The sequence below is a fragment of the Cervus canadensis genome, chromosome 32 (genome assembly GCF_019320065.1).
Source record: "Cervus canadensis isolate Bull #8, Minnesota chromosome 32, ASM1932006v1, whole genome shotgun sequence".
Classification (NCBI taxonomy): domain Eukaryota; kingdom Metazoa; phylum Chordata; class Mammalia; order Artiodactyla; family Cervidae; genus Cervus; species Cervus canadensis.
In genome coordinates this window covers 10,645,748-10,663,624 of record NC_057417.1, presented here as the reverse complement: position 1 = coordinate 10,663,624, position 17,877 = coordinate 10,645,748, and the positions used below count along the sequence as shown (strand labels likewise).

Genomic DNA, 17,877 nt, shown 5'->3' with positions numbered 1-17,877 from the left:
TCCTGTGACCTGGAGGGCTGCCTCTTTAGGGATCAGTTAGCTGAGTTATGAGCTTAAAGATCAAGACTCTCCTTGGTGGGAAAAACAAGGTCACCTGAAGATAAGAAACGTCAGTGGCCCTGTCACTGATGAAGCCCATGTTCCCTTTATTACCCTCCCTGATCTAAAATGCTACTTAGGCCTTAAGATCCTCAACTTGTAGAATAATGATCAGAGCTAGCAGGGGAAGTGGGGAAACAACAGCTCAGATTTCTGCTCTGGATGCAAGACAGCGCTGCTGTTCATTAAAAGCCCACAGAAGACGCTGCTTGTAAAGATGACACTATTCTGAGAGGACCCTTAATTAGGATGTAAAGTCATCCCCCCCACCCCCAGATGAAAGGCAGCCAGCCAGAGGAATGCTGAAGGATTTTTGATCAGAGATGCAATCATGCAGTGATTCTGCTGAAGAATTCCATGTCTTACCACAATGACCCGGTGGTGGGGGAGGGCTCGTTCGATGTGGTCGTTGCCTTCTGCCTTGAGCTGAACGTGGTACACACAGCCCGGCTGCAAACAAATGCAGGAGTCATTTATCTGAAAAAGGGCTTGTCACATGAGACCTAGTTGGAGCCTGCTCTGCCTGCAGGCCCCCATCGAGTGGACGAGTTTCTGTCCCACCTTGGTTCCCAGGCCTATCACCCTTCTTAACAGTGCCTTGAAAAAGCACCCTGATGTAGAAACCTTTTTCTGAAGTTTTACAATTCCTTCAAACTGTATTCGGCTTCTTCTACCCAAGGAAAATTAAATGTGGTTTCTGATTTCAAAACTCCAAATAAGATAAGCTTATTCTTGTTTAATAAATAAGATAAAATTATTCTTTTTTGCTGTCCCTCCCTCCCCTCCACCTGTATGTGTTCGGGTCCTTTAATGGACCGGAACCTTGTGGTACGGAGTCGACAATAAGAAAGTAAAAGAGAGAAAGAGAGAGAGACAGAAAAAAAGACCCGGGGACCTAAGCTCTGATGGAGCAAAGGTGCTTTAATGATTTCTCTATGAGTATATATAGGCTGTGGTACAAGAAACTTCTTTCGGGAATGATAGATATCAGAAAACCAAACGTACAGCAACCGTTACCAAGGGAACAAGGGGTAATGTTAGTCACAAGGTCAGGACACAATCCATATCTCAAGAAAGGGGAACGAGACTAAGCAGTTTTGTCCTAAAGAGAATGTTTACTAAAGGAGACCTAAGCCTGCCTCACACAATGACCTCAGTCCCTGGGAGCAGCGTGCTGTTCCGCTTGAAGAGGGACAAAGAACTCATGAGAGACATCACGTAGGAATCCTCCCGTCAAACATTCCCTAACAGTATGTATGTACTGAGTGGTGTCTGGAATGGCACTCCCAAAGGGGTATTATTTCTTGGAAGTGGGATTTGAGATTTTTCCTTTTTTACAACAGATTTCTTCTTTATACATTGTATTCTATTCCTCAAATGTATAGGGACATGTGATGTTTACCCAAACAAAATTCACTATTCTAAAAAACTTTTTTTTTGTTGACATTGCACACATGAAGGATATACATTATTTACTCAGATCATTTTTTAGCAGACCGCTGTAAAGCATTTTGTTCTAAGCCAGTACATTATGACAGTTTCCAACAGAGGAAAGTAAACTGCCTCAAAGGGCTTTCCTGGTGGCTCAGTGGTAAAGAATCCGCCTGACAATGCAGGAGACAATGGGTTCGATCCCTGGGTAGGGAAGATGTCCTGAAGAAGGAAATGACAACCAACTTCAGTATTCTTTCCTGGGAAATCCCATGGACAAGAGAGCCTGGCCGGCTACAGTCCATGGGGTCACAAAAGAGCAGGATATAATTCAATGACTAAACAACAAGCAACAACAACAAACTGCCTTCAAGAAATAAAGTTTTCTGTTTGTTTTATATACTGCAGGGTGGGCTAGTGACAACTCTGACAGAGAAAGACATATGAGTTCAAAGGAAAATTTCTCAGAAGGTTGCATATCAGATAAAATTCAGCTTTACGAAAGGCTTTAATAGTCTAAATGAAACCACCATTTGTCAACTTCTGAACTTTTTTTTCTTACACGTTTATTAAAAGAAAAGATCTTCATCTTTCCCCAAAAGATGAGGATCACTGACACTAGCAGGGTTTAAGAACTTCTAAAATAACCAACTTCTGATCATCAACTGCACACCAAATCTGATGACGCATGAATGAACATCTAGAGCCGGGGGCCGAGTTCAAAGGTGACTGTGTGTATCCAAGAGGGGACAACCCTGAGACTGTAACTGCTGATTTGCACATTAACGAGGACAACACGTCACGGTTTCCTAAAATCACATGCACTGTGACCTTCTCTGTGTGTGAGCAGAGCAGAAACTTAAACAACATTCCCTCTATATTAACCATGAGTCCTTCCGGGGGGAGTGTAAGGGTGATCTCCTTCTTCCCTTTGCAAAATTTTGTCCTTTTCAGTATATTGCTTTGAACTATCTTATAATGAGCACACAGAACCTTAACACAGACAGTAAAGCTATTATTTTTTTAAAAACCGAGAAAATTCAAATTTATGATCACCAATAGGCGAATTAATTCACTTTATAGCTCAGTGAGGACTGGCAGCACTGGGTTTGTTCAAAACAGCTATTAGCAACAGCTATTTGCACCTCGGAAAATGGTAGCAAGGTGCGAAAAAAAGGAGAGACAGCCCTGCTGGAGACGGGGACCGCGGGCACTGCCCCCTCACTCCCAGCAGGGCAGGAGCCCACCCCAACCACCCAGCTCCTCGCTCCTGGCCGCTGGCTCAGCGGTTCACCTTCAGCTTCTGGCAGCAAGATTCAGGCAGCTTCTCACCCAAATGCCCCACCAAATACACTGCCCAGAAAAATCAACTGCAGAAATGCATTCTCCTAGAGGGCAAAATCCTGAGGAAATCTTCAACCAGGGCTCTCTAGCCTGGTGTCCCCTAGGAGCCTGACAAACGCAAGCCCAAACCTTTGATGAGAGCCGTCTTAAAGCCTATTCATTCCTCCAGCATCTGAGGCCAGGCACGTGGAAGGCCTGGCAGGTGTGGCTGCCACAAGGGGGCGACTCCACGCAGCATTGAAAGCGCTAATGAATTAACACCTATTACAAGGAGGAGGAGGGTGTGAGGGAGCATTAATTAAAACTTGAATCTATCAAGGTGGAGAAGGAAACTATATTTGGTTTAGTTAAATAAAATGTGTTAAGTTGGTGAGTTTAGAAACACATGTCTGGCACATATACACTCCATGTGTAAGACGGGTCGCTAATGGGAAACGGCTGTATAGGGCAGGGACCTCAGTTCAGGGCTCTGCGATGACCTAGAGGGGCGGGATTGGGGGGGTGGGAGGGAGGTGGGGATATATGTATACATAGAGCTGATTCACGCTGTTGTAGAGCAGAAACTAACACAACATTGTAATGCACCTATACCCCAATTTTAAAAAAAGAAAAATATGTACGGGCCAGTAAGACTCCAAGGGGGAATCACCACGGTGATGCAGAATCTGAATTCTTGCAAGCTATTAGCTCCCTCCCGTAAGAGGGAGATGAGCCAGGAACACTGGGTCCACCCAAGAGGAAGGCAGACCGAGGGGCACACATGCACCCCAGGCCTACCTTCTGCTGTGACTCGGACCGAGGAAAGCTGCCCACAATCACCCAAGCCGGCAGTTCTGGTGAGGACCACCTCGGGAAAGGAGTGGTCCGTCCTCGCTTCTAACCACCTGCGGAGTCAGTGCGCCAGGCACCGCTCCGTGTGTATTAATTAGCTCACTTCATACTGACAGCCAACCTGTAAGGCAGCCGTGATCCTCACCCGCGCTTTACAGATGATGCAATGGACACAGAAGGCATGGGACACCTGCCTGAACTCACACAGCTAAGAAATGACAGAGGCAGGGTTCAAACCCAGGCAGGAAGGCCATAAGGACGCAGTGTCAAAGTCTGCATCTGCAAGGACACATGCGACAGAGACCTGGATCTAAGGACTCGTCACCTCTCCTGGGGTCCTGGCTGCAGCCGGCCTGGGGGCGGGGGACATCCACGTGGCCACTCCACCCTGTTCTCTCTGGAACCGCTGCCATGGAAGGGAAGCAGGCATGGGTGACAGGAGAGCGCCCTGGGGCCCTGGGAACATGTCCCGATGGCAGCGTGACAGCACGCTCCGCGTCCAAGGCTATTCCTCCAGCATCTGAGGCCTTTTCCATGGAAGGGGTCGGTGGCCACAAGGGGGCCACACACACTGCAAGTGCTAATGAATTAACATCAGTGCTCCCTGGAGCGGGCAAGGGCTTCACTGAGGACAGAGGAGGTGGAGAAGGCAGCATCGCAGTAAGGCTGACCGGACCCCAAAGAAGCCCACCCAGCTGGCCCACGAGAACAGACATTCTCCAGTCCTCAGCACGGCCCCAGGAGACACCCCCAAGCCTGCCTTCCTCCTTTGGCTTGAACGCTCCTCACTCACCCAGCAACCTCCTGCCCTGACTTCCCAGTATCAGTGAGTGGGGACGCCGGACACGGGACATGGTCTTCTTAACTTTGGGAAAGGACAGCATTGTCCCAGTAAAGTGTTAGTTGCTCAGCTCTGTCCAACTCTTTGCGACCCCATGGTTGCATGGCTCCTATCTGTCCATGGAATTTTCCAGGCACGAATACTGGAGTCGGTAGCCATTCCCTTCTCCAGGGGATCTTCCTGACCCAGGGATCAAACCCCAGTCTCCAACATTGTGGACAGATTCTTTACTATCTGAGCTACCAGGGAAGCCTCTATTTTTTTAAAATTAGTGGTTAATACCTAAAAATCAGGAGTTTGTCACGTGGAAATGTGAATTTCTGACTTCTCTTTTACAAACTCTCATCATCTGGCAACCCTGAGTTGTCTTCCCACGTGGCTACGAAGAGCTGGAGCTGCGTGGCGGTTGCCCCTTCTCGTGGGCCACGACCTGTCCACGGTCCACAGTCTACACTGCTCCCGACGGGCACCCAGTCCACTCCAACCTTTCACACTTGTCTTCGAGCCCCACAGGTATCTGATTTGAGAGGCTGGCCTAAGCTAGACCACCTGTTCTAGGCAAAAGATCACCAAACCCATGGTTTTCTACCTGTATTTTGCCATAAAACCGCAACCCAGTATGTCAGCTACATAAGCGTTGAGTATGTCAGTTAAGATAGGGATTGGGAAGTTTGAGAGCCCTATGCCCCCTCCCCACCCTCTTGCCCTCATTCCTAGCTGTCTCGGGGGCACCACCGAACCCAGACACCGCTGAACGCAGTATGAAAAACTCCACTAACGAAACACATCCAAAGGCTCACCAGCAATCCACGTAACCTGAACTTCCCTTCCTCGTCCGTCACGGTGTCTTCTCCATAAATACTGCAGTCGCTCTGGCCCACGGCTTCCACGGCAACACCCTGTTCTGGTTCTCCGTTTAAGGAAGAAACTGTACCATAGCAACTAGAGAGACGAGAGAAGAAACAGAACACGGCATTCTCAGGGCTTTCTGATGCACACACAAGATTCCAGGGACAGTGCCCAGCATTTACCAACAATTTACAGTGCAAAATAGCTCAGTGGAGGACTGTACCCCAAATGACCCAGACAACTCACTTCTAGCTGTGTCTCCTGCAAGTTGAGCCTTCCTGTCAGAGGGCTCAGGCCATTCCTATCATCAATTTCTCTTCTCACACATTTTAAGTGATGCTCCAGAAAATCATAATTTAAAAAGGCTAAACTTTCTTTCAGTCTGCTTTATTGTATATTTTGTTAAACTTTATTTTAAATAATGAAGCATCCAATAAAATGAAAATAAATCACTTCCCCTTTCATTCTATTTTTATATTCAATTGAAAATGGTCCATTTTTCTAAACCTGTTCCTTCTGATTAATCAACCTTGAAGTGTTTCTATACATATGTGTGTGTCTATAATTACAAATACTTATGTGAATAAACCATCTCTGGATGTACTCAGAAACGCTGGAACACCTAGGTGGCTGGGAGGCCAGGACAGAAGGGAAACTCCACACTGAATATCTCCTTTTCAACATTTCCAAGTTTTGCTCAAGTGAATGCATTTCCTCCTTTCCAAAATCTAACTCATGTTTCAAACGTTTTAAAAAAAATAAAAACTTTTAGGAACTCAGTAGGTTCTCACGGGCCAATTTCAGAAGAGGAGCTTTGTGACTAAATCATTCATGGGAGATATTAGGAGAAAAGGGTGGCAGTCAGAAACCTGTGGACTCATGTCTCATGGCTCTTGTCTTCCAAACAGAATCAACCTGAAGACTGGGAAGGGTTCCGAGAGAAAAGAGTGTATGAGTGATCCCACGGCCCAGCCCGGGGGAGACAGGAGAGGGGCAGCCCACCTGTAGGCCGTGCGGTAGCCCGTGATGGTGATCTTCAGGTTCTGCCCCTCTTGCACCTCAATCATCTGCGAGGACGGCTCAAACCGGAATTCCTTCATCATGGGCTTGAAATAGTACTGGCCAGGGCTCTGCCAAGACACACACACGAGCTGAGCCTCTGCTGCAAGTCGAGGGGTGGCATTAGGGGGAGCAGCTCAAGTCATGCAGGAATGAGGCCGGAATGAGGCCCCAAGAGCCCCAGGGCTTCCCAGACATAGAGATGGTAACCAACTCTACAGTAAATCATTACAGTGACACCAATTGCCATTCTAACAGCAGCTGTTATTACTGCGTGCCTATAGTACCTCTGCAAGGTAGAAATCATACTTGAATTTTATGAATGAAGCAACTGAAGCTCAGCGAGGTCAAGTAACTAGCCTGAGACAACACAGCAAGTAAGTAGCAGAGGGAAGATTCAAAGGTGGGCGTGCTTCACGTCCCAATCTGGGATCTTTCAGCAGCACCTCACCGCCTGATGGCGACATCCCGGGAATGGTCACTTTATTCCTAGGGTTGACAAGATGACCAACTGATGCGTCCACCATTCAGGGCCTCAGACTACATCCTCAGTGGAAAATGGGTGCTGTCCACCCACCACAGGGAGCGTGCTTTGCAGAAGAAACACAAGCTCACCCCCTGAACAAGACTTGGCATTATAAACAATGAGATCCTGTGGTAAAACAAAGGGACACCTAAGACAGGAGCCGCTGGGGCCAGGGTAATTAATTACATTGTCTCAGTGACAAGTGGGTGACCAGAAACAAGACGTCTGTGCGGAAGGGAACATGCATCAGCAGCATTAGGTTCTAGTGAGAGCCATCCTTAGTTACAGCTGGTCCCCGAAGAAACGGGAGGCAGTCCACAATGGTTTTCTGTTCTCACGCTGTCAAACAATACACAAGGCACGGCCGCCACGTCCTCGCGCGCTCGCGGGGCAGCCGGGCAGGCGGTGCAGTAGTGGGCACCTTACCAGGTTTGAGAAGGTCAGGATACCGTTGTCCTGAGTCAGGAGGTTGGAACGGAACACACCACCGCTGAGGGATAAGAGGACCCCAGGGAGGGGCTGGTCGTCTTCGGCTTTTATCTGGGGGAGAGAAAGGAACCCCAGAGCAGGGTTAACTCACACAAACCGCGAAGGTGTCAAGAAGTCATTCTCAGCGGCTAGTTTTTCTTTTATTGTCATTCTCTGGGGCCCGCGGGGGAGGTCAGAAGGCCTCCTCTCCTCCCCCAGGGTAACCAGCATAAACAGTCTGCTGTGCAGCCTTCCAGAACTCTCTGTGCCCACACAAATCTACTGCTGATGGATTTCATAAGTGACTAGGTAGGGGTAGGGTGGAGGAGGGCCCCTGAACCGTTCGGTCCTATAACTATCGCTTTCTCTGGCCTCAGCTGTTCTCCCCACTGCCTTCGTCCACCAGTCCCCACCAATCGGCCTGTTTCGGAGGAGCTGCATCTCCTTCCAAAGCAGAGGCTGGCAAACCACGGCACATGGGCCAGTCTCTGAGCTTTGTGATGGAAAAGAAGGGACGAAGTGAGAGTCCCCAAGCGTGTGCATCTTTGCACAATTAAGTTTTTCTTTTTCCAAACAGTCAATTCCTAGGAGTAGAAATGACTTCGTGGATGTGTGTACTTGAAATCCAGAAAGAAACCCCTGAACTGAACTCCAGGGTGGCTGTAAAGATTTCCAGCTCCTAAATTACCTATGCATGGGAAAACACAAGCTTGCCAAAAAAATGGATGTTGTCTTCATTATTACAACTATAACCTCAAACCCAGTGTTTTGATGGTAACTTCCTTTGCGTTTGCCCAGTCACTATCAAAGTCAAGTGTTTCCCGTGTGTTTATGAGTGACCTGGATGACTTCTGTGAATGGCCTTTCATGTCCTTGATTTGCCTTTTCTCTGTTGGCTTGTCTTTTTCTTATTGGTTTTAGGAGACCTTGTAAACTGGGGTTGTTATTTATGGAACAGATCTTTCTCTTCAGTTGGACTATCTTTCCATTTGTTTTAAAAGGCATTCTGCAATGCAGTATTTTAATTTATTAGGTGATGGGATGTTTCTCCTCTTTTGGCCTCGATGTTGATTAACATTCATCCTCAAGGGTCTCCAGACTCACTCTGGCCATCACACAGCATGCTTCTTCCCAAGAAGGAGGGAGGGAAGAGAGAAAGACATCAACTCCACTCTAGGAACATTCTGTGTCCTTTGACAGAGAACAGAGTCAAGGATGAAAGCTTAAGATGCTTCCCAGAAGGTATGCACACAAGCCGAAGTCAACAGATCTCCGAAATTACAAGTGAAAGAAGGCAGAGTAAAAAGAGTACGGCCTGAATAATTCCATTATATAAAATTCTAAGAACTGCAAACTGATCTACAGTGACAGAAGGCAGGTCAGAGAGGTGGGGAGGGCCAGGAGAGAGGGGCTACCGAGGGTGCGGGGAAATTTTGAGGGGTGACAGATGTGCCCACTGTTTTGACTGTGGTGGTATTTTCACGGCTGCTGTCATGTGTCCAAACTGTCAGATTATGCACTTTCCGTGCAGTTTATTGTATGGTTGTTATACTCCATAAAACTGCTTTTTAAAAGCACACGGTGTTACCTCAAAGCTCACGCCTGCCAAGGCATAAGCCTTAAAGTCGCCTATGGTTCCTTCCACTGCAGTCAAAACATAGCCCTCCTTCTGCGAGGACACGGTGTACTCCAGGTCACTGTGCAAGGGCCCAACACTGAATAAAAGAAAGAAACGCTGGTGATGCCTTGCTCCAAATCCTAGAGGAAGCATCACCTGCCCCAGGAAATCTGGCTCCCCAGCTTCTTTCCTGGGCTTCCCGACTGAAAATGTGGAAGTGTTAGTTGCTCAGCTGTGTTCCGACTCTTTGTGACCCCATCAACTGTAGCCCACCAGGCTCCTTTGGTCATGGGATTCTCCAGGCAAGAGTGGGTTGCCGTGCCCTCCTCCAGCGGATCTTCCCAACCCAGGGATCAAACCCAGGTCTCCTGTATTGCAGGTGGATTCTTTATGGTCTGAGCTATGGACTCAGCATGGGCTCCCCGACTGGTCCCAACCAACTGGTTCTTGGTCACCGGCTTACCTATAGGCACCTTTGTCATCGGTAAAGACCGTGATCAGGGGTGAACTTGCCCCCTTTTCACTGATGACGATCTCGACTCCTTCCAACTCTGGGTGGATCTGGCCTTCTAGAAACAAGCCTGCTTTCCCTTGGATCTCGATCAGCTTCCCTGGGCAGCTTTCTACACAGGAAAGAGACAAACAGAGGAAGAGAGTGGGGCTTCCCATTAAAGAAGGGCCTAAAACTGAGATATCCAAAAATAACTCCAGTGAGGCTTTTGACTATCTCAGAATCCTCAGGAACTACAAGTGGTCCAAGCCTCTCAACATTTATGAACGGCCCCGTTAAACTGTCAGGAATGTTAGCAGGAAGAGCCAACAAAGCTGGCTTTCCCCAGCTCCTGTTCCTCAGCCCTCACTGACCACAAGTGAGGACAGAAGCCAGTACCGCAGGTCAGAGCCTGTGCGGCCAGACCTCAGAGGACCCAGCCTGGAAGGCGGCCCCAGACAGGCCGCCCGCTGGACAGCCATGCCCTTCAACACTCTCCTTCCAAACACACAAATGGTCAGGGTTTACTGAACCCGTGATGCTGGCAAAAGCTGCCTAACCATTCCACCAGCTCCTGGTTATCTCATCCCCAAAAGACCCTTCCATCACCCCAGCCCAAAACAAACATCACGAACAGTTCAGATACATGAAGACATTTCAGAGGTTTCGACAACGGATGCTGTTGCTTTTCATCTGCCTTCTGGTGTCAACCTGATAACATCAAGGAAAAGCAAGTCCTTTTCCAAAAAGATCCCCAATTCTAACAGTGAGAGTTATGTTTACTGATTTAGACCTCTCACTCATTCACTCACTCATCAAATAGTAACATCTATGCGCCAACGAGGACTGAAGATGCCTTACGAAGATGGCTTCACTATAAAACAGCACAGAACACAATCCTAAAGGCAGGGAAAAGAACAGTTGTGAAGGTGTGTCGTCGGCTAGCTGAGCTGACATTTACCTCCACTGACGGTGGCTTCCATGGAAGGAGGATAAAAGAGCAGCTCTTTAGATGAAGGAGTGACAGTGATTTTCTCTCCAGACCTAAAATAATGAAGACACTTCAATGTGGCTGGCCTGTCCCCCCAGAAGGAAGGACATCCGAACAGAGGGACCCTGCAAGGAAAGCCCACCATGGGTGCTTACCGGGCCCAGTAGGAAAAGTCGTAGGAGAAAGGGCCCTGCAACTCGTCCACCATCTCCTGCACAGGGGGCTTGGTCCTCCCCTCGCTGCCGGCCTCTTCGCCGCTCTTCTCCCGCTCTTGCCTGCGGCTCTCAATCTCGGCCAGCTGCTGCTCCCTCCGCAGCTCCTGCACGGACTTCAGGGGGCCGAGGACCAGGGCGGGCTCGCTGTCAATGGAAGACCTGGAAGAAAGGAGCAGCCCAGAACACGGAGTCAGGGACCCCTGAGGCCGGTGGAAATCAGACCCTTCTGCAAGCAGAGATCCATCAGTTAAAAAAAAAAAGCCAAGCACCTCATAAGGCCACCAACTGTGGCACAGTCTTCTCCTGTTTGGGATAAACAGTTTAAAAAAAACAACAACAGGAAACTGAACTTTTTCGCCACATGGAAGCATCTGGGAGATCTGGGCTGGGATGAAGTATCACTGACTATGATTTGAAGGAAATTGTCAACTTCCCGAAGGACGTGGAGTCCCTTCCACACTACCATCTTCTGTCTTTCTTTCCATCTTTACTGAGAATGTGCTCTGCAAGAGAATCAGGGGCTAGGGAGACTGTAACAGACAACATCCCCTAATCTGTGGAATCCACATTCATGGGAAGAGGCAGACGACCAACAGAAAAATGATGTGAGATGATAAGTGCAGCAAAGAAAAATAAAGCAGTGTGGAAAGATGAGAGAGCTGGGGGGGCAGGGATGGAGGAGGGGGACTATATTCAACTAGGGACTCAGGCCTTTCTCAGAGAAGGAATGGCAACCCACTCCACTATTCTTGCCTGGAAAATTCCATGGACAGAGGAGCCTGGTGGGCTACAGTCCATGGGGTCACAAAGAGTCAGATACAACTGAGCGACTGAGCACAGGCCTTTCTGATCAGGCGACACCAAGCCGACTTGAAGGAAGGAAGAGAGCAAGCCACACGCTCTGGGTGAGGAGGCCCCAGGCAAGAGGTGAGAAAGTCTCAGAGCCGTGGAGGCAGCTCCCTGGCCATGCTCCAGGGACAGCAAGGAGACCAGGAACAGGGACAGAGGGACCCAGGTAGAGTCAGATCAGGGGTCAGACAAAGGCTTTGCAAACCTTGGCTGGACCCAGGCTGGGTGGAGTTTTAAAGAGATGACAGGGTCTCTACTAAGATCACTCTGATTCTACATGAACTATTATGAAACAACAGCCAAAACACAGAGGTCAGACAGGAAGCTACAGCAACAAAACTGGCAAGAGACAACAGTGGGTCAAACCAAAGTAGAGAGGCCAAGTGCTAAGAAAGGAACGGATGGCAGATGTACAGTCAGCCCTCCATTTCCACAGGTTCCACATCTGAGGATTCAACCAATCAGATGGAAAATGTTTGGGGGGGGGATTCCAGAAAGTTCCAAAAAGCAGAACTTGAATTTGCCACATGCTGGTAACTATTCACATAGCATTTACATTGTATTTACAACTATTTACATAGCATTTACATTGTATTGGATAGTGTAACCCAGAGATGATTTAAAGTATATTTAAAGCACAGGGGAGGATGTGCGTAGGTTATATGCAAAGGGACTCTGCTTTATAAGGGACTCGATCATCTGCAGATTCTGGTAACCACAGGGTATCTTGGAACCAACTCCCATGGATTGTAGAGCCCAGGATTTGCAGGTGGATCGGCTAGGTATGCGATGCAAGAGAAAAAAAGATTTTGTCAAGGACCAATGAGAAAGATGGAGCTGCCATATGTGAAACAGGGAAGGCTACAGAGGAGGTCTGTGGAGGGCGACCACCAGGAGCCCAGTGTTGGATCTGGGAAGTACAAGATCCCCACAAGGACCCCGCCCCTGGCCATGTCCAGCTGCATTTCATGTAACTCTCAGCACAAACCAACAAAACAAAATCTCTTCTGAGGTTACAAAAATAAACTTAATGAAGACCAAAAACAATATAACATGAACTCACTACTGGTAAAAATATGACGGAGAAGGCAATGGCACCCCACTCCAGTACTCTTGCCTGGAAAATCCCATGGATGGAGGAGCCTGGTAGGCTGCAGTCCATGGGGTCTCGAAGAGTCAGACATGACTGAGCGACTTCACTTTCACTTTTCACTTTTATGCACTGGAGAAGGAAATGGCAACCCACTCCAATGTTCTTGCCTGGAGAATCCCAGGGATGGGGTCGCACAGAGTCAGACACGACTGAAGTGACTTAGCAGTAGCAGTAAAGTCTACTACTACTTTATTTAGAGGATAGGTGTAAGTGAGAGCAGGAGAGAGTGGGGTAGACACACCTGTCCCTGCTTTCCTCATCCCATCTGGACCCTTCTTTGCCCTTGAATCTATTCCTCCCTTTCCCCAGCAGTCTATTTATTAACCAGCAAGAGGGCAAATAAGGGATCTTCTAGGATTGATTTTGCTAATTTTTTTGAGGATACCGAGCACCATTTCACCATATTCTGTACCCTTATCTGACATTCCCTCCCAGAACTGAGTTTTCTTTTCATCCAGGTTCAGAAGGAAAAACAAAAAACAAATCATATCGTCACGCACCAATAAAAAGTAAGCTGTCCAGATGGAAATAAAATCTAATTAGGCAATAAAAGTAGAGATTGTGAAAAAAAAAAAAAATATGAATTCTGAGTCATACCAGTAATTCATACTTTCCAGGCGGGAAAATACTTAAAGGTGTTGCTCCGGCACCACCTGGTCACCCTGGTGAATATGAACCCCAATAATCAAGTCAGAGACCAACAGCTGCCCCTGATATTCTTCCCTCCCTGAGCCCACGTGGTCAGCCTGCTGCCATGTCTCACCACTCAGCCTGCCCGATGACTCTCCTATCTGTCCACTGCTCTCCACCCACTGCCACCGTCTGGACGAAGCCCCCATCCCCTCGCCTGGTCTCCTACAGGACTCTCTGCCCTCTGCCTTAGGCAACTTCCACTCCTGGGCCTCTTGTATCTGTTCTCTACTCAGCACCCAGGGGGACTTTCTTCAAACAAAAAGCATGATCCATCTACTTGAACTATGTCAGAGTATCCAGGGACAAAGCTAAAACCCTTAACGTGGGCTGACCCCAGCAGCCTACCTCTCTTGCATGGACTCCAATCCCCCAACAAGGAAAAATTCAAAGCACTTAAGTGAAAGTCGCTCAGTCGTGTCAACTCTTTGCGACCCCATGGACTGTACAGTCCAGGGAATTCTCCAGGCTAGAATACTGGAGTGGGTAGCCTCTCCTTCCTCCAGGGCATCTTCCTAACCCAGAATCAAACCAGGGTCTCCTGCACTGCAGGCAGATTCTTTACCAACTGAGCTATCAGGGAAGCCAAAAAGTGAGTCACTCAGTCGTGTCCAACTCTTTGCAGCCCCATGGACTTCACAGTCCATGGAATTCTCCAGGCCAGAGTACTGGAGTGGGTGACAGTTCCCTTCTCCAGGGCATCTTCCCAACCCAGGAATGAAACCCAGGTCTCCCATATTGCAGGCGGATTCCTTACCAACTAAGCCACAAGGGAAGCCCAAGAATACTGGAGTGGGTAGCCTATCCTTTCTCCAGCAGATCTTCCCAACCCAGGAATCAAACCAGGGTCTCCTGCACTGCAGGCGGATTCTTTACCAACTAAGCTATCAGGGAAGCCTGTTTTGTGCAAAGCACTTAAGGCAGCTGCAATGTTATAGCTCCGGACTACTAGCCGCCTCCCCCGTGAGACTGTAAGTTCCACAAGGGCAGGGGCTGCTGCCTGTGCCCAGCGCCTTAACACAACACTGAGGATTCGCCATAAATATTTTCTTCACAGACGGATGGGTGAACAGGAGGTGTACAGAGAAACGGAGACGTGGCTGGAAAGGCAACTTCAAATAAGGTAAATTGGAAGAAAGTTACTCAGATATCCATTCTCTTTGACAAAGGCAGTCATACTGTTAAAACTCTTTCGTTTCTTGAGAAAATTAGGGTGTCAGATGCAGCCACCACAGGGCAAAAATTCCTCTCAAAGGTGACATGCAAGCAAACCTGACCCTCAGCGAGGGAGTGCATTTCATCCACTTTCTCTCACGATCCTTCTCACCTAAGGTGTCATCTCTATTTCCCAAGCCTTCGAGAAAGGGTCTAAAGAAAAATGGGCAAATTTTTTTGAATCTGCTAAAACACTTGAAATACAGTGAACAAACCAGAGATTTTTTTTTTTCCCTTAGCAGAGACAGGAAGTGTAAAGAGTTCAAGCAGAAATTTAAGGCACTGGAACGAGCTGTCAGGAGGCTCTTCCTCATCCACGGTTAATTCCTGAATCATAAAAGGAAAGGAGAGCTGTTGTGAATTTACGGCCATGTCATATAAGAGGGAAGGCCATTTGTATGTATACCTAGAGATAACAAATCAAAAATAGTTTTCGGAGCAGCTCTGAGAGAAGATGGCCTGGCCCCCCACCCTCCCACGCTCGGCCCACCATGGAGCACCAGCCTTACTTGATTGTCACAGTCACATCCATCATTTTGTCAGTGGTGATCGTTCCAAGGACGTGATGGCGAATGGCTGTCAATGTCAATATACTGGGTGAAGACCTGTAAATCAGACAGGTGGAAAGAAAACACCATAACATCGCCTCGACAGCCTCAAAGGATCACAAACAATGCCCTTTATGGGCGACCTTCCTGACCCTGAAATATACTATGTGAAACTGCTCTTAGCTTGGCATGAAAAAACTTCTGAAATACATACAAGTGTCTTTAAGGGTAAACGGATTCTCCATTCCCAAACTTTACGTCTCTAATTCCCATTGAAACCCACAAGCATTTGTAAAAACAGGAAAATCGTAGACTTGAGCTTGAGAAATTCCTATCAGTGAGGCTGGAAGATTCAACAGACGTTACATTCAAGCCAGATCAAAACCATAGCCTTCCGTCCTGGGTTTACAGAATTCTTGGGGAAGAGCTCTATCTTCGCTTCCTCGGTAATTTACCCAAGTGTCTTAAAATCCTTATCTACAAATTCTTTTCACTGCCTAACCTTACTGCTTCCAGAAAACATGCAAAAAAATCCCCTTGTTCTCAGAAATAACTGTCGCAGAGATCCACGCTCACTCCCCTCCACAGACACCACAAGAGCGGTCAGCACCCGACTTACGTGTCATAGGTGTAGAACGCTTGCTCAAACCGGTGGCAGGAGCGAGGGGTCACCTTGTACACACCTGAAGCCAGGAAATCAAAAGTCATTTTCAGAGAAGAGCATCTATTCCACTGAGCAATTCCAACATCTGGAATCCCAAGGCAGTGCCTCTCCTTCCTAACATATCACATACCGGATCAGAAATGCCTTTTCCACTGCCTACGGACAGCTTCTTACCAATGACCCACCCACTCAAAGGTCTGCTCACCAGGTCGGGATTTTCATTTTCCATCATTTAACAGCTCACAGTGGTTTAGCCTGCGCAGACCAAGCTAACACACATGCACGAGGAAGAACAGGAAGTAGTTTGTACTGTGATTCAGACCGAGAATTTCCTACTTAACAGATTCTGTTAAAGATCCAAAAGACTGTCACAGTCTGGACTCCGTCCTATAAATATTCCTAAAAGGTGCATGGGGCAGAGAAGTCCCAGAAAACCCAAGAAATAGCTACAGAAAACACTTCCACGCCATGAGCTAATCAGGCTAACACTCAGATTAAGGACATATGATGTTGTTTGCCAGAAGAATACAGTTTCAGGAAGGAGCCAAGTGTAACAGTGGATTCTCCCAAATGATCTTTCACCAGCATTCTGGCCATCTGCCTAACCCAACATGAAATTCGTTCAAATCACCTCTGCAATTCTCATCACACTGATTAAGCCTCAGTGCAGTTACCTAAAAAAAAAAAAATTATTAGGTTTCTTCATTCATTTTCTTTGTTCTCTCATTTGACAAATGTTGACAGGCCAACACTCGGGCCAGGTGTTGTGCCAAGTGTTGACACAGAGTGGGGAACACACAGAGTCCCTGCCTTCACGGGATCTGCCATCTACAGAGAGAGAGAGGAGTTCTACGGCCACCAGGTGTGATGGGTGTGGTCCGGGGAGGACCCGGGCCTCGTGGGCACGAGGTAGCGAGCTCCCAGCGACACTGGGGCACTAGCCTCCCTGGGGAGGAACATCAGAACCAGGAAGTGACAGGCGGGTCGGCAGGGCTAGGTGAAGGGGGAGCGGGGTGGGGGTGGCGGGCACTGAGGCAGAGCACACACCTGAACCACAGGCTTGCTGGCCGCCCCCCTAACAGCTGCCTTCCTGCCTTCACACCAGCTCCCGCTTACGTTCAGGGTGAAAGCATGCCAGCCTCCAGCAGCAAATCCAGCTGCCCCAGGCTCCCTTGCAGCTAGAATTGGCCATGAGACACGGTTCTGGATGATAAGACATAAGGGAAGTTTCCTGGAGGATGTGGCATGGAAAATGTTTGCCCACCCCTCCTCTCACCTTCTTGCCCTAAACATAAGTTTTCTGGAGCAACAGTTGGCACCTTGAAAACAAGGCAAAAAAAAAAAAAACCAAACAAACAAGTGGGGGTTTCCCCAGTGGCTCAGAGGTAAAGTCCACCTGCCAAGGCAGGAGACAAGGGTCTGAACTCTGGTCCAGGAAGATTCCACATGCCACGGAGCAACTAAGCCCGTTCTGCTGTTGTTTAGTCACTGCACCACAGCTATTGAGAAAGCACTTTAGGGCCCAGGAGCTGCAATTACTGAAGCCCGTGGGCCCAAGAGCCTGTGCTCAGCAACAAGAGAAACCACCACAGTGAGAAGCCTGCTCACTGCAACTAAAGAACAGCCCACACAGCAACAAAGACCAAGCACAGAATACACTTTTTAAAAATTAAAAAAAAAAAAAAGAATTAAGAGCATAGCTTATTTTTAAAAAAAGCAAGGGAAAGGGCTAAAAGAATCACAAAGACACCAACCCTAACACCTACCATCTGAACCCACGCCTGAGCTGTTAGTCTTTGTTTTGTTTTGTTTTCATTTTTCGGTCGTACTGTATGGCACGCGGGATCTTAGTTCCCCAAACAGGGATCAAACCCGTGTCCCCTGCATTGGAAGGGCAGAATCTTAACCACTGCACCACCAGAGAAGTACCGCCGCTAGTCTTTGTTAATGAACCAAATTAACCCCACTTGTCGGGGGCTGTCATACAGATTTTGTT

The 17,877-nt window shown here is 48.1% G+C and overlaps 1 protein-coding gene across 1 annotated transcript in view; it reads right to left on the bottom strand.

The window, feature by feature from the left end:
- The window catches only part of LOC122433058 (nodal modulator 1), a 55,942-nt gene that overhangs the window by 6,854 nt on the left and 31,211 nt on the right, over positions 1–17,877 (bottom strand). The window contains exons 17-26 of the mRNA XM_043455509.1: positions 15,837–15,900; positions 15,179–15,274; positions 10,703–10,921; positions 10,518–10,600; positions 9,530–9,689; positions 9,037–9,163; positions 7,407–7,520; positions 6,398–6,525; positions 5,347–5,488; positions 466–549 (exon numbers count right to left, since the gene is read on the bottom strand). Coding sequence (XP_043311444.1) covers positions 466–549; positions 5,347–5,488; positions 6,398–6,525; positions 7,407–7,520; positions 9,037–9,163; positions 9,530–9,689; positions 10,518–10,600; positions 10,703–10,921; positions 15,179–15,274; positions 15,837–15,900 — 1,217 coding nt within the window. The remainder of the gene's footprint in view (positions 1–465; positions 550–5,346; positions 5,489–6,397; positions 6,526–7,406; positions 7,521–9,036; positions 9,164–9,529; positions 9,690–10,517; positions 10,601–10,702; positions 10,922–15,178; positions 15,275–15,836; positions 15,901–17,877) is intronic.